Here is a 21,838-nt window from a genome sequence, read left to right as displayed (position 1 = left end):
AACTTACCATGTTACTATTTCCAGGGATTGTGTCAAATAGAAGCCCTTGGTTTTCCACATGTCCCAAGGAGTTCTGTTAAATATGATCTAAAAATCTGCAAGATTCCCCATTGAGCATTATCTCTCTTTCCATCATAAGTTATATTATCTCATATTCCTGAAGGAGCATTATTGTATTATTAAGTGAGAGAGCTAAGACTCAATATGCTTTTTCCAGGAAAAATCACTGGAGTTCCTGAGTGCAAACGTACATCTATGAAAAGCTGACAAAAGCCAGGAATGTTTTATTATGATCTTTTATTATGGGTGTCTGTCAGAAAAAAAGATCAACAACCACATACAAGCTTACAAAGTTTAATTTCAACACATTCTCTGTGTTACTGTGACAAAAGCAGCCCCTTTATTAGTTTTTTGTTGTTGTTGACTTTCACAGGATGCAGGGAAAGTGTCTCCTGCAGTGATACACCAGGAAACATTTTTGACAGGAGACAAGTACAGATGGTGCAACTGTGTTTTGAATGCAAGGCAACAATTCTGACCTAGAGTTTTCAAAGTGAAAATACATTAGCACCAGACCACGTGTCTTTAAAGACTTGCCAAATATTGGTAAACTTGACCAGCAATGACCAGAAAAAAGAAAAGCACCTTTAAAAGCAGTTGATATTCAAGATTAATTATGGCTTCAAAACTATTTCTTTAAATTCTTGCACTACATTCTACTTTTTTTTAAACCAATATTTTAGGAACGTAAGTTTTGGCATTTCATACAAATTTTTCATCTTCTGGGACTCATAGAATTCATTTATGTTTCTGACCAGGTTGAGGTAGTTGAAACAGGAAGTTCTTTTCTAATTTCTTGCTTGACTGTTTCAGAAGAAAGGTAATCTTTTAATGGTAAGCACCGTCATTGCTCTGAAAATGGGCTAGGATTCAAAGAATGTAACGCAGTGTTATTGGAAGAGTGTTGAAGTTTATTTATTATAGCACCATTGAGACATTTTGAAATTGAAATTGGTAAAAAAATAGAACAATAAGCATTTGAACTGTATTTGGTGTAATAGCAAAAACAAATATCCTTTTTTGGTCAAATTACACTTTTTTCCCAAGAATTTTGGAAATAAATAACTGGAACTTGGTCACTTGTACTGGCTGACAAGATTAGAACAAAAGGAACATATGGAGTGTGAAGCTTTTTCTGGGACTTTGGATAGAGTTTGGTTTATAAAAAGCAAACAGGGCCAATGTCCGCACCAAATTCTTGATCAGGACCACCGATATCATAGGGTGCAATATCTACAATAGGTAATCTGACGGCCTTGCGTGTTTGATACTGGAAGACTGTTTTGCCCCATTCCCCAGTGTGTTTCTGTAAAAAAAAAAAAAGAGCAAATAAAAAATGTAAGTGATAATGACATTACAATTATTTAGTTTTTCTGATGAAGTTTTAAAAATATTTTGCTTAAAGGGAGTTACCAACTTAAAGTTGGTAACTTGCAATGTATACATATAAGACTTGCTCCAGTTCAAAGTGATAATCCTCCCAGCAGATAAACCATATCATTAACCAAAAGCCTTACAGTACTTCAGGGTAAACCCAACAGGGAGATTGCCACAGGCCAGTGCCTTCTCAGAAACCTCAGTTCTGATCAATACTACCAGGTAGGGAGCTAGTTTACTAAGAAGTAGATAGTTCTCTTACATTGGAACTTGTGATATATTATTAATATTAGGAATGAATTCTCCTTCTGTTCATAAAGGTAATAACAAAGGGTTGATTTAAAGTAACCTTTAAAATTAAAAACAGATTTTAGATTGAGATCGTATGATGGCAGTTATGTAGAATGGATAATAACCATCTAAATTATCTGATAAAATTTATATCATGGGTTTAAATTTCAATGGCTTTCATAGCAATTAGTTTTCACCAGGAGGTTGAGAAGATAAACTCATTGTTTGTGACATTTAACCTTCCCTGGAATGAATCAGTATTCAATATAACTCACACTGAATGCCATCTTTTGTTCACACTCATTATTTTTATTCCTTCTTTTAAAAATAGCATGATTAAATGAGCAAGCTGAGCTCATCATAAGATATGCTTATAAAAATGCTGATACTTACTGTGCAACCATCCTCCAGAACTGTGTATGTGAATTTGCTATTTCCTTCAGCCTTGAATTCACCTTCATTTGACCCCATCAGCTTCAAGGCTTTCTTTACATTCCCACTGGCATGATCCATGTATGCAATGCTATTCTTGCAGTGATATGTGATGTTCTGAGAGGCCCGGCTGGAGAGAAGTCGGAGGAATGCCAGCTGGACATCGAGGACGTCTTCGGGAAGTTCAGGATTGCCATAGCTAAACTGTGGTGGGGAACAAATAAAGCTGATCAAACATTTTAGCAGCAATTATGCCTAGTGGATTTATACAGAGAGTATGGTCACAGTAATATAAATTGTTTATGTATTTTATCTACAACTTTTTATTGCATGTATAATATATAATGTCAGAGTAAAGAAGATCTTAAATTTGAAAGAAAGGTGATTGTGTATTAAGAATCATTTAATCTAATTTAGTTTTGAGAAACAAGTTATAATTGCTATCTGAGTATATACAATCTTTTGCACCTTTCTATTTATTAACTATCTTTGCTTTGCGATGAACAAATGGGAGGAACAAAAAATTAGGGAAGCAAAGATAAATCAGTTAAAGAAAAATGGCGTATCTTTTCTTACCTGAAAACCACCCTCCATGGATTCTCCAAACCAAACATGTTTCTTCTCAGCACCAGAATCTGTCCACCAGTTCTTCTGTGGGATAGTCAAAGGACTGGCACTTATGCACGTTTCCCCAGTTTCCATGTTACAGTAGACTTTAATAGCATCCAATTTGCAACCTTGGTTAGGATCAACCCAATATTCTCCTGAATAGTCACAAAGAGGACAATGGAATTGGTTATGAAGTCCAGTAATGGGATTTAGGCCACAATGATTTTGTAAGGCATTCATGCTATAGTCTAACCAGTCGCAAGGAGTCTGACTCAACTGGAGTGACTGAGTGAGGCATTCACAATGTTGACTGCCAATGTATTGGTATTTTACATATTTCTACTTTTTAGTGTAGCATAATAGAGGAACTTTGGGATAGTTTCATAATTTGAAAAATTTAGTAATTAGATTATTATAAAAACTATTTCAATGAATATAGGTTACAATGATTAAATTGCAAATTATGACTGCATCAAATTACAAATATTTGATCCTGAGAACAAAGTGATATATGTTGTTTATAACTCAAATAACTTTGTGATGATATGAAGAAATGTGCCCAAACATGATTTGTTTTAAAATTTCTACAAAATTGTCTTTAAATTTTCCTATATTGGAATATTTCAAATTTATGTTACAGTTTAAGTACATCTATAAAATTCATGTTTTCTTACAACATCAAGGAGTTTCAATTCAACTAACACTATTTAAGGATTATTCCTGCTATATAATATCTTCTACTCACAGTAAAAATTTCCTTTTCCCTAAATTTGAATACAGGCAGTTTTCTCTGTTATCTTGTTGCTATGAGTGTGAAAGTTTCCCCAACATACCACTCTGGAGTTCAGGATGGCAGAATTTCAGGTCCCTGCAGTTCCGTGCAGGGTTTTTACGGGAACCATCAGGACTAATGAGGCTTTCTATTTGTCCATTGACTGATTTGAGTGAGGTCATAATCTCATCGGTGTTGATTTTGAAATCTATCGGTTCATCTCCATAATATGGGGCAAAACCACCAGCTTTTTCGGCTCCAACACCAGCAATGGCAGCAACCCCGCCAGCACCACAACATGGACCAGGGGCACCAGGAGGTCCAGGAGGGCCTGGTTGTCCTGGGTGGCCTGGGGAGCCCTAGAAGGAGTAAGAACATACATCACTGATGTGTAAGAACATATGTCATTGATGTGAACTTGTTTGGTATTCACAGAAAGAATACATTGCTAGCCCAATAAAATGTCTTACAAAGAATTAATACATTGTGTAAGCATAATTATTTCGATACAAGTTTGGGTTGTTTTTTGATAGAATATTAACCAATTTATAACTATAATCCATTCTTAGGAAGTTTATTGTGTTCTACTGTATAGGAAGAAATGGTGTTAGATCACAAATTTTACTCTATCATGTGTTCTAAGATGTTAGCAATTCTAATGCTGACAGGTCAGAGGAGTTATGATCAGGAAACCTAGATTCTGACCCCAGATTTATCATTAACCTTGTGGTTTGGGGTTAACCACTTAACTTTGTGTTTAATTGTGTAACTTGTGGGGTTAATAGTTTTTCTTCCATTTACCCCAAAGGCGTGGGATAGGAATGTGTTAGAAATGATGGTGTAAGCAGCAAAACAGGAATAATCACTGAAGCTGTTTGAGCAGTGGAATGCATCAGTACTTTAAACCTGTCATTATGATGATCATAGTTGTGAGCTGTCTAATATGAGATCAGCAGTGGCAGAGTTCTTTTTATTCACTGAGCTATTTTCCTTTTATTCACTGAACAGTTTTCATTCTGCTAAAACTGTTATCTGATCAGTTAACTGTTATCTGATCAGTAAAACTGTAAGGAAGGTTTTCTTGATTGCTCCCTGTTATGGGCAGTGTGGTGGAGAAGTTTTCATGTGGTGGAGAATGTCCTAAAGTCAGTGTTCAGTTCCTAACTTAAGTTCGGTAATTGTATTGTGTTTAACTAGCCATCTCAATTTTAAAATATTGCAAAGTGTTTCTGAAAATGTGAAGATGATAGCAAATTAAATACACATGTTTATAAGTAATGTCTTACCTCAGATCCTCTTTCACCTCTGTTACCTCGGGGCCCCGGTGGTCCAATGGGACCAGGGTGTCCACTTGCTCCATCCTTGCCAGGGGGCCCGCTAGGTCCAACAGGTCCCTAAGAAATGAACATGATATCACAATGCTAGAATACTTCCCTGCAGTGCAAAAATGTTAAAACATGGAACTTCCAATCTCTCTCTCTTGTACATACTCTGGGGCCTGCGGGGCCTGGACTGCCAACTGCACCTTGATGACCAGCGGGACCCTGAAAGGAAAGGAAGGTGCATTTGAGTGATGCCTTCAAGAAGCTCAGTGAACTGTATTTTCAAGGTCAGATCAAGAAACTTGAGGCTCAAGATGAACCATGAGCTCTTTTTCCTTATTCTCCCCATTGTCTCATGCCAACTACTATTTCAAATAAGCCCTTAAATTGATTTCTAATCTCTTGGAGCATAGGCTTTTAGAGATGAACATTCTTCCATTACTGATCTCTAAAGTGTGCCTATCTCATCAGTGAAAATGCATTGAGAGGACTTTCTAGCACAGCGGATGCACTTACCGGAGATCCGGGGGCCCCTGGGTTGCCAGGGAATCCGCGATGTCCTTTGATGCCCATAGCACCACGCTCACCGGTTTCCCCTTTGTCACCGCGTGGGCCTTGGGGACCCTTTACAAACACATTTCAAATTAGGATCATACACACACGCGTCGGAAAAACAAATTAGAACTCACAACAATTAAGTCCATTTTATAATATTCTACAAGCGAGAAGTCCCATCGACAGACTGCGTACGTGCAACTATACAAAATGCTGTGGTTGCTTCGATTTTGGACTGAGAATTGTATAGAGCCCCAATAATTGCCATGTATACACACGGCCCCAAGGACATTTTAGATCCTAAATTGCTTTCTGTTTCATCAAAGGACAGTTTAAATTTGGTTCCATAGTTATGTATTTATTCATCCCTTTTTCCTGAACATGCTAGAAAATAGACTGTTTCCTACACCATAGACTTAGTTAAAATAGACAACAAACAAACAAACAAAAACTCACAGGAGGACCTCTTGATCCGGCAGGACCTGGGGCCCCAGAAGGACCAGCAGGGCCCTAAAATAAAAATACACAAATAAACACAGGGGGAGGTGTTTGCTTTTTGATATAGATTTGTTTTATTTAAATGCTAATCTTTTCATTGTGGGAGAATAATGGTATGCTTGCTGATATTACTGAAAGTTAGTATTACTGTTTCCTTACAAATCCTTGACCTGTTTATAGCTTTACCTGGGGGTCTAAACAGGAAAAAGAGAACATCCTGTTAGTTCAACTATATGTTGATGAAGCGGATATACACTTGGTGTGATTAATACCATTTTGAATTTAAAAAATGAACTCTTCATTGACTATTGCCAGAAATCTCTCATATATCTTTGTCACCACAATTGTCTAAGGAATGACTAGTATACAAAACTGTAAAACAAATGAGAGTAGATCTTTCGGTTGGCAGATATGACATTCTATCGTCTATCTACTGAGTTCTTTATTGCGGAAAACGGATAAGTAAGGAACGATGGTGTTCATTAGAACTCACAGTTTCTCCTCTGTCACCGCTCTTTCCAGCTGGACCGACAGGACCAGGAGGGCCTGGGTGACCAGGAGCTCCAGGGGCACCAGGAGAGCCATTTTCACCACGGTCACCCTGTGGACAAGATCACAGTTCCAAAATCGATCTGATCAGCAGTTATTGCTTTAATTACATCTATTAAAAGGTATAATTAAAACCTACAAAAAAATTACTGTATTTGGGTTTATTATACCTTGGCACCTGGAGCTCCATCTCGGCCTGGCAGACCATCTGATCCAGGGTTTCCCTGATTAAAGAAAAAAAATAAGAAAAGAAATCAAAATTTTTGGAACTATTTAAATACCATTGAAGCCATACATTCTCAATGGGTAAAATATCATTCCTAAAGAGAATAAAAATTGGTTCTTTGGAGTGAAAAATCTTAGATGTGACAATGGGTGTGGCCCTGCAAGGGTTGACAGTGCCTACATGGAGAGGCAGTACACCCGTGATACTACAGTTTCACAGGGTAAGCGAGAAAGAAGTGACTAGGAAACTAAAAAGCGTTCTTAGGAGAGAGGTGATACATAAAAGCTCGACACACAGTAATTTAAGCAGATAATGAAAATCTACAATTTAAGAAAGGACTAATCACAGATAATATGCAGAATATTTTTACCCGGAAGGAATGCTGTAAACTGGGGCTTTCCCCATCCCCAACAAGAGTTTATTTAGCTAAAGGTCATATCCCTCTCCATTAATGATCATTCACTGCATAAATATTAAAGAACATGAACAGTTAAGGCTGAGTTGTAACAAATTGTAATAGAAAGAATATTTATTACTAGAGAAAGAAGGTGAACTTTGATATGTGGCAATATTTACACTTCTAGACCCAAGTAAGGCCAATTTGAACCTTGCTTAAATGTTATGGAAGGCAGGAGGAGAAGGCAATGACAGAGGATGAGATGATTGGATGGTGTTACTGACTCAATGGATATGAATTTGAGAAAACTCCAGGAGATGGTGAAGGACAGGGAAGCCTGGTGTGCTGCAGTCCAAAGGGTCTCAAAGAGTCAGACGTGACTTAGCGACTGAACAACAGCATGCCTCATTGGATACTTTCTGAGAACTAGTACTTACATCTCTTCCAGGCTCACCAGCTGTACCAGCCAGACCAGGAAGACCCTGGGGGCCAGGAGGACCACGTTCTCCATTCTGACCACTAGGTCCTGGTTTACCATTTTCACCCTGTGTGCAAAGAAAGAAATTCATATATCTTTCCAGGAAATCAATTAATATGATACTTTTAGATGTCTTTATTTCCCAGGGATGAACTTTGTATTATTCAATTCTTATGGAATTTGTTCCTAAAACTATCCCTGCCAGAGGAAAAATGCTTTGGGGAGCAAACTTCTTGTATGTTCTAACTTGTTCAATGAACCTGGATGCCTGAGTAATTACATTGATTATCATATTTGAATACATCCTAATATGAGGTGCATAAGTAGACATGGCTATTGTAAGAAAAAAAATAATGATTAATCATCATGAAACCACAGGTTTATGGTGCCCATTAGAATTAGGTTATATCGAATGTTTGGCTCTATTTAAAGAATATACATTTATTGGATATGTTCATATAAATCAAATAGACTTAAATGTTATATTGTAATTTCACTACAATATTATATGACTATCAGTTTAAAAGGGTGCTCAAAGTGTCAAAATGTGAGCCCTAATAAAATACAATTTTATTATCCTATTTGCTAAATGGATATTTAAGACGCTAAGCCCTAGGATGTTATAGAAGTATCAGTGAAAGAAAGTCAGGAGAATAAAATAAATTGAGTTGATGGATAATTGGTATCAATTAAAGGAATCACAGGTCTACAAGCTGAGATTATTTTCCCCTTCAAGACTGACAGTCAGCAAATGGAAGAATGCTGACAAGTTTCCTAACAGAGGTATTTGAGATGACAAGATATTTCCTGTGATATCAATCTATTTGTGTTGGTGTTCACAGTTGGTCTATGATGTGCATTGTTTTTGGATTCCAGAGCCTCTTGATAACATGCATGCTTCCTGAAACTGAAAATATCGAGAATGTACATCTAATTACAGGAAAACTTGTTCATTACATACTTGCTATGGTCGTGTGATGTCTAAAGACTATCAGTCTTCATAAAGGAAACCAAGGTCCAGTGAAAGATAGCTACACTCACCTTGATGCCCTGTGGGCCGGGGCTGCCCCTAGCACCTGGCATGCCTGGTGGGCCTGCAAGACCTCGTGCTCCAGTAAGTCCTGCAATTCCGAGTGGGCCTGGAGCTCCCTGTTGTGATGGACAATGAAATCTTGGTTACTCTTTATGTGACTATGTTTTCCTCTATTGATTTGTGATTGAAAATAAAACTGTTATTAATCAATAGAGCAAAGAAAGCACTCACCGGAGGGCCCTGGGGGCCAGGTGCTCCCCTCTCACCTGGTGGACCAGAATCACCCTTTGGTCCAGAGATCCCGGGGCTGCCAGGAGCACCATTACTGCCAGGTGGACCTGGGGGACCATCTTTGCCTGGAGCACCGCTGGAGCCTGGGGGGCCTGGGTTACCCTACAAAGAAATGTTTGATATTAGAATATTTTATAATGAAAAAGTACATTTTTTCTTCCCTCTTTCACCTGGATTCAAATAATTTTATATGGAATTTAATAAAAAGAGAAGTTGCAGTGGATAAGTTTCTCACCCTACGCATATATGAGTACTCTTTATGGAATATATGGCTTAAAATTATTTTAAAAAGTACTTACATTACTGCCAGGAGGGCCAGGAGGACCACGACCACCGGGGAAGCCAGCAGCACCCTGCAAAATGATAAATATACTTTTGAATGTCAAAAATCAAGGAGAACAAATAATTAACTACCAAAACAAATATGAAATGTAAGAAATGTGGTAGGAACTGCATTCTATTCTGAGATTTATGGTTTGTTTTTTCCTCTTGGAATTTACATATAACTCACACATGAATATGTGATCATCATTTTATACTCTCTGTAGGAAACTAGGGCTTTCAAAGCAGTTTTTATACAGATTGATATTGATTAATGCTTTTCCATAATAGTCAAGACGATCATTACTTACAGGACCACCAGGACTGCCACGTTCGCCTTTGACACCTTGGGGGCCTGGGGGACCCTATATGGAATGGAGATGGAAATTGTCAATAGGAATAGCACCAAAATCAAAATTTGGGATTAGCATTAAGCCTTTGAAAAATCAGTAACTCTGCTTATTATGACAATCATTTACAACACATACAGTCATTATGTTGTACTTTAAACTTATACAATGCAATGTATATGTCAGTTTTATCTCAATAAAACTGGGGGAAAACACTACAACAGAAATGAGAACCTACATCAAAACACAAAAATAGTAACTCTCTGAGGACATGAAAATAACTTGATGGAGGTAACTAGATTGTTGGAGCCCAGCTTCAAACTCAGAACTGTATTCCTACAAAACCTGTATTCTTGTCACCATGAAAAGCTCTCTCTCGGTGTGAAAATATTAAATTATTGACAAACCTAAGTACTTTCTTTTAGAAGGCTTAGAAAAAGAGAGATACTTACAGCAGGCCCAGAACCTCCGGCGGGTCCTGCGGCTCCAGGAGGGCCTCCTTCACCTTTCTCACCAGGAGCGCCTCTTTCTCCTTTAGCACCAGGCTCACCGTTCTGGCCCTGCATTCAGAAACAAACACAGCCTGTGAACTGACACCCTTCACGGTGCACTGGGCTTATCCTTATTTTTTTCTTCAGAAAATAGAATTCTTCATGCAGAGAGATATTTTTCATCTATTTTTAATTTTTAAATTAATTTTTATTGGAGTATAGTTGCTGTACAATGTTGTGTTAGTTTCTGCTGTACAGCAAAGTGAATCAGCCACAGGTACACATGTATCTCTTCTCGTTTGGATTTTCTTCCCATTTAGGTCACCAAAGAGCATTGAGTAGATTTCCCTGTGCTATATAATAGATTCTTATTAGTTATCTATTTTATACATAGTTATGGATATATTTAGATGTTAAAATAAAATTGGAAGACTCTCTGAAGACATGGAAGAAACAAAGTCAATGAAAATGTTTCCATGATAAAGATTTCCCTGGTGTCCTGTGGTTAGGACTCCATGCTTCTACTGCAGGTGGCATGAGTTTGACGCTTGGTTGGGGAATAAGGTCCCACACCCCACACGAAGCCACCAGAAAATAAAAAGTTTCCATGATTAAAAAAAAAAAATGTCCAGAAAGTGGTACGATTTCCATTATTTTTTATAAGGGAGAACCTCTCTCTAAGGATTGTGCATTTCAAAGCAAGCACCAATAAATGCATTTGAGAAAGATGGAGCTTAGAGGAAATTTTATTTAGTACCATTTAAAAATGGAAGAACGTTAATAAAAACTTTCAGAGTGCTTTAAATCTAGGAGATCGTGTTAGTCTTATTAATCTGGTGTAAAGGCAGGCCAGGTGTTTTTGTATCCATCTTTTAAACAGTAAGAATAAAGTTCAAAAAAAAAAAAAAAAAAAGGAGGTGGATAAATGAACCCTCATAGAGAATGAGTGGCTGAAATAGACTAGAATTCAGACTTGACTTATTCTCCTACGATTTTTTAGTGAGATAGTGATTCTGGGCTATGTGACATGCGTGTTTTAATGATCATACTTACAGGAGCACCAGGGAAGCCAGCGGGTCCTGGTGGCCCCTGTTCGCCTCTCTCACCCTTAAGTGAAAAATATCCTCATTAGTCACAGTGAAATAGATTCCTATTGGGAGCACATGTCATCCTCTACATCATCTTATCTTTTCCTTTAAGCTAAGGAAAGATAATGTTAGTGTGCAAAGCTAACAGAGCTTAACCTCTAAAGACCTCTCCATTTTTCAATAAAATTCGAAGTAGCAATTTTCTTCTTATTTTTGTAAGAAAAATAATTTGAGAATTTTGAAGTATTTAAAAAACCTAATTGTAAAACTTCTAAAAATGCAAGGATTTAAAAAAATAAAAATAAGGTTAAAGTGTTTAGAAATCATTCAATTAGTTAAAAACATTTACTAAATATCTCTCCTGAGTCTGCAAACCCCGAAAGCAGAGAATTTTAGATCTAGAAGTAGCCTCGGGCAAAGATCCTATGGCTTTAAGAAATACTCTTTTACAAATGCATATTATTACTTATGCAACTTCTATATTTTTTTTCCAGAATTACTTAGGAAAGATGGCAAGATTTTAAATGGTCTCACAGTCTCTTGTGAATCTTAGCTTTAAGAACTTTAACCTTGCCTTGCATGTCATATGATGCTATCCCACCATTGAGACTAGGACCATGGACAGAATTGCTAAAGAGGGAGGCACAGGTAGCTGCTGCCTGTGTGGGGCTCAAATGATGTTAAAATGTCTGTAACACTTACAGGGCCACCGCGAGGACCAGCTATACCCGGAACTCCAGGGGCACCACTTTCACCCTTAAAAAAGAAAAAAAAAAATTGTCCTTCATCCAAACAGCAACAAAAGACACTTTCTGTTTCTAAACAGTGTTAAGTGTTACCTTATCTCCAGGCTGACCAGCTGGGCCAGGAGGACCAATGGGACCAGTGGGACCCTAAAGAAATAGAAATATACTTTAATATTGAAGATGAACAGCATCATTTTCCTTATTAATCAAAAGGCATATATATGGATATATTGTTCATCTAATAAGCTAGATAATGTGCTCTCCTTGATGGCTTGAATTAGATACTCTTTACTCAATGTGAAAATACCACACAGTTTACTAAATACAAGATTCAGTGGCAATTTATTGATCCAGTTTTCTTTCTATTGCAGAAGATAAATAAGACATGATGTAAGATCTTACAGTCATATCTTTTAAAATTAAAGTGTACTGCTTTATTTAACTGTATAATAATTCAAAATATTTAATTTAACCAAAGTATTGTTGCACATATCAAAGTTTTCACATCAAAATTTTCAAATATTAAGGTTTACTTATATTACATAAATATTAGATTTTAAAATATTGGATGATGGCTTACCTATCTAGACTGTTAAAAGTGAAGTATTTATGAATTTGTTTAAAGCAACTTCAGTAAAGATAATGTCTATCTAATGGCTTAATTATCATGTTTATTTGCTACAGTCATATCTAGGTGTTTTCTAACGTGAACAGAATTGATTGTAATGTGTTTTTTTAACTTTTATTTTGAAATAGTTTTATGGATGCATGGAAGATTGCAAAGAAATATACAGGAAAATTCTGTACATCTTTCTCCCAACCTCTCTCAGGATTGCATCTTACAGAATTATGGTATAGTAATCAAAACCAAGAAACTTACATTTGTACAATCCATAGAGTTTTTCAGATTGCACCAGTTACACATGCACTTCTTTTTGTGTGTATATGTATATGTAATTTTTAATGCAATTTTATTATGTATAACCTTGCATGACCACCATCACAATCAAGATATTCAAATATCCAATTACCATAAAACACCCCCTTATATCATCTCTTTATAGTTATATCCATCTCCCTCTCCCCTATTCCTAACTTCTGGCAACCATAAAACTATTCCATATCTCAAATGTTTCATGAACATCATGCAGTATGGATCCTTTCAAGACTGACTTTTATCACTCAGCATGATGTCCCTGGTGTGTGTCTGTGTTGTTGCATGTATCAACGGTTCATTCCCTTTTATTGCTAAGTAGTATTCCATGGTATGAATATACCATGGAATTTCAATGCTTTTTTTAAAATGAAAAAGTTCCTTCATGAGCAGTATTGATTATCTTGGGTTTTAGTGAATTACTATGACTTCAGCTTGTAATATTTATCATACTTTTGAGATTTTTCCATTCTCAGGTCATTGTTGAACTGTTAGTGATAGAAGTCAGGAATTTTAACAATCATGTCATTTAGTTCTTTTTAATGCCCTGAAGGTGGCAAAGTATGATCTAACTTATAAGGAGTTTTTGGAAAAAATAAGTTGAGGTGAAGGGCTGTTCCATACTACATAAATTTTGCTTCTCCCCAATTTGAGTACTCACCCGTGGACCATCTTTCCCTGGAGCACCATCGACACCTGAGCTGCCAGGCTCACCCTGTCAAATAAAAAACAATGGCATCAGATTAGAGGCATCTCCAATGAAAATATGACAAAAAGAGGAGCAACCCTCAAGAGTCACTGCAATGCATCATAGGTGTCCCGATTAAAAAGTTTCTCTAGAAATGGATTACTTTCCAGTAATGTTGCCTTCCTTTAACCAAAAAAGTCTGTGATATTACATAATTAACAGAAAATAGGTTGATACCTTGTCACCCTTTGGACCAGGGCCTCCAGGACCCCCTCTTTCTCCAGGCATTCCTTGCAGACCAGGTGTACCAGCAGAACCAGGTGGCCCAGGGGGACCAGCAGCACCCTGAAATTAAAGGAGAAATCATAGCTCACAAGAAAGATAAGGAATGCATTTTGTAAAATCTAAGTGAATTGAATTGGGTTGGGGGAGTTACCTTTCCTCCTTCGGGACCAGGGGGGCCAGCTCCACCTCTAGGTCCAGGGGGCCCTCCTGCTCCAGGAGGTCCGCGTTCACCGGGAGCACCAGAATCACCCTGTAGGAGGAAGACAGAAAATCCCTGTTAGGAAACTCAGGCTTCAAACCAAACAAAAACACCCTACATTGTGTTATTTTGATACAGATCACAATGCTCTTAACTTTTGAATACTCTGGAAATTTTAACAATTATAAACTGTATTTGATCAATTGAGTGAAAAATGGAAACTTAAACTGAGTTACTCTAAGCAAAGGAATTTTTATACCTGGCCTGATGAGCTAGCTTTGACGCTATTATTATTTTATCACAAGGGGAACATTTGAAAGGTTTTCTCTCAAAACCGTTTTCCTGTAGAGAAGCAATGCACTAGAAAGGTTTTCTTTTGAAATTTCAGGCCCATAGGTGACTCTACTTTGTTTATTCATGTCAGAAAATTCAATTTTCTAGATGATGCAAATTTAATGTATTAGAAATGTCTTGGATTATCCTAAATGTATTCATCAAACATTTTCAATGTTGCGCTTCTAAAAAAGGAATATTTTGGTTTGATATACTAAAAATGCTGAAGAAATGAGAAAGTAAGTTGAAATATTTACCTTGCCTCCTGGAATTCCAGGTGCACCAGCCTCACCCTTTGGACCCTAGGACAGTGATGACATTGCGTGATTAGGCTTCTATCAGAATGCATGTTATGTAAATAAATAGGCAAAATACACACTTGACTTGTTCAGTTTATCCAGTCATGAGCTATATTCTCTTCTTTAAGGTCCTTTTATGATAAAATTCAAACTTTTAATGGAATAGTTATGACTCAATTTTTTTTTGTTTTGTTAATGAACTAACAAATAACATTTGTTATTTCAAAACTAAATGTTAAAACTCAGATACTGTGGCATGAAAATGTGAAAGCTAATCATTTATAAATGATTATTCTTTTGGCTTCTGAGTTTTGAAAACGTGACATGCAACTTACAGGTTCACCAGGTTTTCCGTTTTCTCCTGGAGGACCACTCGTTCCAGGCAAGCCCTATAAAGAATCATATTTGTATTGTATAATCACTTCAAACGTTGATTATAGGAAAGCTTCTCTTAGTAAGTGTGTTTCTGCAGAGTATTCAAAAAATGGTTCTAGCAGTCTTTTTAGGTGTAGAAAATTTGTAGCCCTCAGAATCCTGTGACAGAGAGGTGATATTCATATCTTAGAAACCTATGTTCATTTCCCTCTATTCTTTCTGTTGTTGTATATAAAATTGAATCATGATTAGATGAATTTAGCTATATACATTTAAATTACAATAAAAATAAATATAAGCATATTGAATTATGTGAACTTCAAAGTAGAAGTCAGATGCACACATTTTAAGCTAAAGATGAATTATCTTTCAGTGTCACAAAAAAATTGAAGTGTTGATTAACTTAACAAATATAGCTATCAAATGAAACTATTGATAAAAATAGGGGCCCAATGACATTTAATTAACAAATTCTTACTTGCAGTCCTTGTGGACCAGGGGGTCCTGTGTCTCCTTTGTCACCAGAAGGGCCCTATGTAAAAACATAATACGAGATGCTTCACTATAAAATATCTTTTCATATTTATCCACATATTTTTCATCTCATCAGGCCAATTGCTTAATTTAAAAATTAATGGTATGAAGGAAGGCAGAGTCTGGCTTGTGGAAGTGGTGTAAGGAAGACATGTACGGCACAAACTTTACTCAGTGTCAGTATTTAGCTAGCTGATTAAATAAACAATCTTCATAATTGCTTTGGTGAGCTATACCAATACAGTGGCAGAGACTGTATAATTCCCAAAGTCTTCCCTCAGGCCCACTCCCATCCACTTCCGTTTCCAGTTCACGCGAGGAAACTTACAGTAGGTCCTGGAGGACCCTGAGGTCCGGTCTCACCATTCTTTCCAGCAGGACCCTAAAAGAAAGCAGTTATGGAAGCAGAGATCAAGAAAACAAAAGTCGTGGGGTTGGAGAGAAATGCCTCTAATACAACAGGCATTGCCTCAGCTTCCAGGATCTAATGCCTGATGACCTGAGGTGGAGCTTATATAATAATAATAGAAATAAAGTGCACAATAAATTCAGTGTGTTTGAATCATCCCCAAACCATCCCCTCTCCCTTGGTCTTTGGAAAAAAAAATGTCTTTCATGAAACTGGTCCCTGAGGCCAAAAAGGTTGGGGAGCACTGTCAGAGGAGTGGAAATGAGTGGATAAAATCTACATACCTGAGGGCCAGGACCTCCAGGGCCACCTCGTTCTCCATTTTTTCCAGGAGCACCCTAAAGAAGTAGCCAGTATTTACTAAATCTCAAAAGGAAAGTATTCATTATCATGTGCTCTCATGTTTTTGATCTGCCCCCTACTCACACATGTATATATCCCCAACTGAAAACTTATTTCTAGACTAGGCTTCCATAAGTGTTCTGCTCTTTGCCCGGAACTCCAGAAGAAAATACGTTAGCTCCCTTCTTACACGGTAGAGGGAAGCTTCTTTCTCTTATACTCTTCTGTGCTTTGAAGTGGAAATCAGTTTGGGGCCATCTGCACCCCCATATGGAAAATAAAAGAACTTCCATCAACTATTTATTGAAGAAATGAAGGAAGGAACTCACATCGTTTCCTTTGGGACCAGGGAAGCCCATGACACCAGGCTGACCTCGCGGACCAGGCGAACCTGGAGGACCGGGTCGACCCGTCTCTCCTTGGCTTCCCTAATAAGAAAAAATTATATTAACAGAAATTTCAAAAAGTCTGATAGAATATGCAGTGTACATCCTAAAGCTATACAATATACATGAAGGCTAGTCCAAATTGTGCATTTAACCATTCTCTGGACTTGTAAAATGAGATGTTGAAAATGTACTTACAGGAGGCCCTGGTTTCCCATCACTGCCTGGTCCTCCGGGGCTACCAGGAATACCCTAAATTGAAGAATTCAGTCAGTCAGCTGATTTAAAAATGATAATTAAAAAAAAAACTAAAAAATCTATCTATAAAATTTTGAGATTTTCACTGACATATGTAGCCTCATGGAGAAGGCAATGGCACCCCACTCCAGTACTCTTGCCTGGAAAATCCCATGGGCGGAGGAGCCTGGTAGGCTGCATTCCTTGGGGTCGCTAAGAGTCAGACACGACCGAGAGACTTCACTTTCACTTTTCACTTTCATGCATTGGAGAAGGAAATGGCAACCCACTCCAGTGTTCTTGCCTGGAGAATCCCAGGGATGGGGGAGCCTGGTGGGCTGCAGTCTATGGGGTCACACAGAGTCGGACACGACTGAAGCGACTTAGCAGCAGCAGCAGCAGCAGCAGCAGCATGTAGCCTCATATTTACACACATTTTCCTGTCTTTAAATATCTTACTCAAGCATTCTATTTTATGTTCTTCAATCTATACCAGGTTAAATTTTTGTAAAATAATTTTGTTTCATCTGAGCCTACAAAACATAGTGTCTGACAAGTTATTTTTGAACGCTCTTCATTTGCTTTTCCTCTTACTAAATGACAGTGTGGATCAAACAAGTGTTTCTCTTTACCCTCAATCCTGGACCTCCAGGGAGACCATCTCTGCCGGGCTCTCCAGCAACACCTCTGGGCCCTGCAGGGCCTGGGCCACCACGGTCCCCAGGAGGACCCTATGTAGTGAAATAAACCAACATGTATGTAAAAGAGCCTTCGTTGACCTGGACATTGATGGTACTGGGGTTGCAGCTAGAGAACTTCTTTTGGCCCCTTCAAGAGAGATGGGACATTGCCGACATGCTCAGTGTAAAGCACATTATCTATTAGCTTGCATAATATATTAAGGTAACTTTGATGAACATCACATGCTGAAGGAACTGATATTTAGTGGGCTTAGCAATATATTTTGGTGCATATAAAATCAAATATCTTTGATGTTATGAAATCTGATTTATATTGCACTTCAGAGTTTTCGAAGAACTTTCAGGCACTTTAATTTATTCTTGTAATTATATTGAGATAAATAATTCCTAGTTCAAAGATAAGTTAAAGAGTTCTCACAGAGGTCGAGTAACGTTAGTTACAAAGCTAGGAGAATGGCTGAACAGGAGCTGGAATCATTGTTTTACATTGGGAATTATTATTATTTTTAGTTCCAATATATTTCCTTCAGATATTTAGGTTTTAATTAATGGGAAACTGTTTAGAAGAATATATCTTTATATAGCACAAGCATTTCTCAAAATTGAAACTAATGTTCTATACCTTTTCTCCTGGAAGGCCATTTGCTCCAGCAGGTCCTCGGAATCCAGGCACACCCTGGAAATAGTGAAAGGCAAATATTTAAGTCCAAAACGTGAAAACTTTTCCATAATTCTCATAGTATAAGATGCTTCAAAATAATCTTTGTGATTGAGTACTACTCAGATTAAGAACAAACACAGTTGCCTCACCACGAAGGTGAAGTTCTATGATTGTTTTCCTTTTCCATGCCAATGGGAGACATACCCTTTCTCCTGCAGCTCCAGGAAGTCCATTTGCACCAGGTTCTCCAGGAGAACCATCTTTGCCATCTTCACCCTTAGGTCCTGCGATACCTGGAGAACCAGCTTCTCCCTGTGAAATGACAGAAATAATGACTGAACTTCAAGCACTTTTTTTTTTTTTTTACCTGCTTAGTTCTAAACTATGTTCTACATTTCTAAGAAATAACTGAATCTGTTGAGGCAATACTTACGCGTTCCCCACGTGGTCCTGGGTCTCCTTTGGCTCCATTCTTACCGGGTTCACCCTAAATGGAACATAATTGTGGCTTAATAAACAGGGAGAATAGACTAGCAAAATCATCACCAGTCACAGCAGATTCAATTACAAAAACAATGAAATCAATATAAATTCAATGGAACAAGAACAAAGAGCCTGTTATTTTTATTGTGAGAAAGAAGCCACACCTCTCAATGAAGGAAAACAAACAAACAACTTACTGCAGCACCTCGTTGCCCGGGAACACCATTGGTGCCAGGTGGCCCTGGAGGACCACGAGCTCCTATCAGCCCAGGAGCCCCAGGAATGCCAGCAGGACCCTGGAAACAATCCAAGCACATTAACATGAGCCAGACTTGAATTTTCTTTTCTAAGTAACCAACTTAAATGTCTTATCATGCTAAATACAAAGGAAGCCAAAAATATGTGTTGAACTGAGATGAGGGTGAGTTGTGGGGACATCTTACCATTTCACCTTTGCCACCAGGACTACCATTACTCCCAGGAGGCCCCTAGAGTGGGAAAAGAGCATATTCATAATAATGCCAACAGTGCACCTACATTTGAAGCTGCTTATATAAACTAAAATAAATTTATTAATGGGTGTTGTGCTTTATTGGGGTAGGAAATGAAGACCCACTCCAGTATTCTTGCCTGGAGAATCCCATAGACATAGGGATCCCACCAGGCTACAGTCCATGGGGTCACAAAGAGTTGGACATGACTGAAGCGACTTAGCATGTATACATGTTGAGCTTTACAGAGATTAGGTGATTCCTCCAACTACAGGACAACACATAAAAAGTAGCAAAAAATGATCATTATCTGAATAAATTAAAGATAATATGCACTTGGACTAAATTATTAATAAGTACATAAAGAGAAGAGTTTTTTTTGGTCTGGTTTTCTTTTCTGAATTTCTCTGATTGGTGATTAGTTTGGGGCATAGTCTTCAAGGTATCAGATAGCTATTCATCCTCTACTTCATTCGGTGTCATATAACCACAACATTCATAAATTCTAGAAAAGCACAGACCTCAAAAATTAATTTCAGTATTTAAAATCAGTAATTTCAAAACAATATTTATCTTAGTAGAGGCACTGCAGAGCACTAAGCATTTTTTTTTCAAAAAAGTAACTTTAATTGACAGCAACATTAAAATATATGCTTTCATGAAATGAAGTGTAGCAATACTCTTCCTCTCAGTCGTTTTTGGTACTTACAGGGGGACCTGGAGCACCAGCATGTCCCTGAGGTCCAGGTTCCCCTCTTTGTCCAGGGGCGCCACTTGAACCAGGAGATCCTGCAGGTCCAACTTCACCCTAAGAGATGAAACCCCTAGTAGTCAGTCTCCCTTTCCACTTCTGATCTCTTAGCTAGTTTATTATTCAGTCCTGCTTAAATCCATCTCCCAAAGGCTGGGGTAGTATGAAAATTAAAGTGAAGTGTCATTAGTCATAAAGGCAGAAAAAAATCATAACCATGTATATAACTGTGTTATCTCTGTTCACAGAAAGAGATTGGGAGAAAAGAAAAGACATCGGAAGAGATCAGAATACTGAAAGTCAGGGATAACATCCCCTTTGGAGTCAAAGACAGGGCTTCAAACATCCATATAAATCAAAGAAATCCATATGACTATTAAAAAATCATTTCCAAGAAGCAATCCAATGATTTTATAAAGTCTTCAAGATATATTTTACATTCTTCTATGGAAATACATGCTTACCTTAGCACCAGGGGAACCAGGGAATCCTGCAGTTCCAGGAGGACCAGGGGGGCCCTAAAAAATGAAAAAAAGCATTTCAAGATCTCTTAAGTAAAGAAAAACTCATACCACTGGTAAATAATGAATGGGTACATACACAGTACAGAGGAAAACTGTACAGATAAAAACAGTATTATCATTAGAGATGACTATTATATGGAGAAACAATATGGCAGAATAAAATGAAAAATTTGATCCCCCTTTCCCCACCATTTATGCCATGAATTCTGTGACTTTGTATAGGTTGCTTAGCCTTGGAATGTCATTTGTAAAATAGAGATAGCATTATTATCTATCTTTGCAAGACTCTTATAATTGTCCCATATCCAATATTAGCCCGTAACTAACATTGTTAAGCACCATACAGATGTTAGCACCTGGCCAAGTATAATAAGGAGCATCAGAATTTTGTTTATGGACTTAGAGTTTTCAGATTAATTGTTTCTAGATTTTGTTTATGGGATTAGTGTCAGTTTGAATCAGATATTTATGAAAAATGTTGAGTTTTAGGTTTACAATCCATATTATTCCAATATCCAATCCATAATCTCTCATTACACTAGGCACATCAGGGTTCGACAAAAAGTTGCTTACCGGTTGTCCATCACTTCCTCGAGCTCCATCATTACCTCGAGCCCCCTAAAAAGAGAATTTGGTCTCAAACATCTTCCTCTTTCTGAAAGGCTGCTCACAAGTGAAGTGATATTTTAACTAAAAGTCTGATGCAACTGAGTTGACTTTTCTTCTAGTGTATTAAAATCTGCTTAATGATATACTTAAAAAGGCAAATTGTTAAAAATTCTGATATGTACAGCAATGATCTGATGTAGAAAATTTGGATTCTGTTTTAAGAACTGAATGCAAGTTAATACATTAAAAAATCCTCACCAGTTAAACTATAAAATGCTTATTTGTTTGCTTATAATTATTGCTAATTATGGAGGTGACTTTAAATGCAACTTTATAAAAAGTTTTTTGCAGATTGTCACAGCCTGAAAACTAACCGAGATGCTTATCGGTGACTCAGATTGCAATTGTGTACTGACAGTAGGAATACTCACTGCGGCTCCAGGAAGTCCTGGCCGTCCTCTCTCACCAGGAGCCCCTCTTGGACCCTAGAGGATAAAATTAGAAGTGTGGTCTTACTTTCAACTAGACATGTGTAAGAATGGCTGGGGAAGCAGGGAGGCAAGTTCTGCATTAGATAGAAGTTAATAATAAAGTTGAAAATTGTATGATAAGAAACATAATTACCATGGGTCCAGGAGCTCCATTTTCACCCGGAACGCCATTTTCCCCCTAGGAACATGTAACATATGTCACCATTTTGTGTAACAGGAA

The 21,838-nt window shown here is 37.5% G+C and overlaps 1 protein-coding gene across 1 annotated transcript in view; it reads right to left on the bottom strand.

Moving 5' to 3' along the window:
- Positions 1-280: 280 nt before the first annotated feature.
- Positions 281-21,838, bottom strand: part of COL3A1 (collagen type III alpha 1 chain) — a 39,699-nt gene continuing 18,141 nt past the window's right edge. The window contains exons 12-51 of the mRNA XM_005889540.2: positions 21,752-21,796; positions 21,559-21,612; positions 21,092-21,136; positions 20,459-20,512; positions 19,953-20,051; positions 19,196-19,240; positions 18,950-19,048; positions 18,703-18,756; positions 18,474-18,581; positions 18,231-18,284; positions 17,540-17,638; positions 16,869-16,922; positions 16,614-16,712; positions 16,227-16,280; positions 15,862-15,915; positions 15,478-15,531; positions 14,960-15,013; positions 14,583-14,627; positions 13,945-14,043; positions 13,746-13,853; positions 13,482-13,535; positions 11,980-12,033; positions 11,843-11,896; positions 11,106-11,159; positions 10,014-10,121; positions 9,523-9,576; positions 9,190-9,243; positions 8,831-8,992; positions 8,608-8,715; positions 7,526-7,633; positions 6,636-6,689; positions 6,410-6,517; positions 5,875-5,928; positions 5,380-5,487; positions 5,032-5,085; positions 4,828-4,935; positions 3,603-3,900; positions 2,737-2,924; positions 2,122-2,364; positions 281-1,366 (exon numbers count right to left, since the gene is read on the bottom strand). Of these exons, the coding sequence (XP_005889602.1) occupies positions 1,220-1,366; positions 2,122-2,364; positions 2,737-2,924; positions 3,603-3,900; positions 4,828-4,935; positions 5,032-5,085; positions 5,380-5,487; positions 5,875-5,928; positions 6,410-6,517; positions 6,636-6,689; positions 7,526-7,633; positions 8,608-8,715; positions 8,831-8,992; positions 9,190-9,243; positions 9,523-9,576; positions 10,014-10,121; positions 11,106-11,159; positions 11,843-11,896; positions 11,980-12,033; positions 13,482-13,535; positions 13,746-13,853; positions 13,945-14,043; positions 14,583-14,627; positions 14,960-15,013; positions 15,478-15,531; positions 15,862-15,915; positions 16,227-16,280; positions 16,614-16,712; positions 16,869-16,922; positions 17,540-17,638; positions 18,231-18,284; positions 18,474-18,581; positions 18,703-18,756; positions 18,950-19,048; positions 19,196-19,240; positions 19,953-20,051; positions 20,459-20,512; positions 21,092-21,136; positions 21,559-21,612; positions 21,752-21,796 (3,549 nt within the window). The 3' untranslated portion in view covers positions 281-1,219. The remainder of the gene's footprint in view (positions 1,367-2,121; positions 2,365-2,736; positions 2,925-3,602; positions 3,901-4,827; positions 4,936-5,031; positions 5,086-5,379; positions 5,488-5,874; positions 5,929-6,409; positions 6,518-6,635; positions 6,690-7,525; positions 7,634-8,607; positions 8,716-8,830; positions 8,993-9,189; positions 9,244-9,522; positions 9,577-10,013; positions 10,122-11,105; positions 11,160-11,842; positions 11,897-11,979; positions 12,034-13,481; positions 13,536-13,745; positions 13,854-13,944; positions 14,044-14,582; positions 14,628-14,959; positions 15,014-15,477; positions 15,532-15,861; positions 15,916-16,226; positions 16,281-16,613; positions 16,713-16,868; positions 16,923-17,539; positions 17,639-18,230; positions 18,285-18,473; positions 18,582-18,702; positions 18,757-18,949; positions 19,049-19,195; positions 19,241-19,952; positions 20,052-20,458; positions 20,513-21,091; positions 21,137-21,558; positions 21,613-21,751; positions 21,797-21,838) is intronic.

This window comes from Bos mutus, chromosome 2 (assembly GCF_027580195.1).
Source record: "Bos mutus isolate GX-2022 chromosome 2, NWIPB_WYAK_1.1, whole genome shotgun sequence".
NCBI lineage: Eukaryota > Metazoa > Chordata > Mammalia > Artiodactyla > Bovidae > Bos > Bos mutus.
The sequence above is the reverse complement of the archived record's forward strand: the minus strand, read 5'-3'. Positions and strand labels throughout refer to the sequence as shown.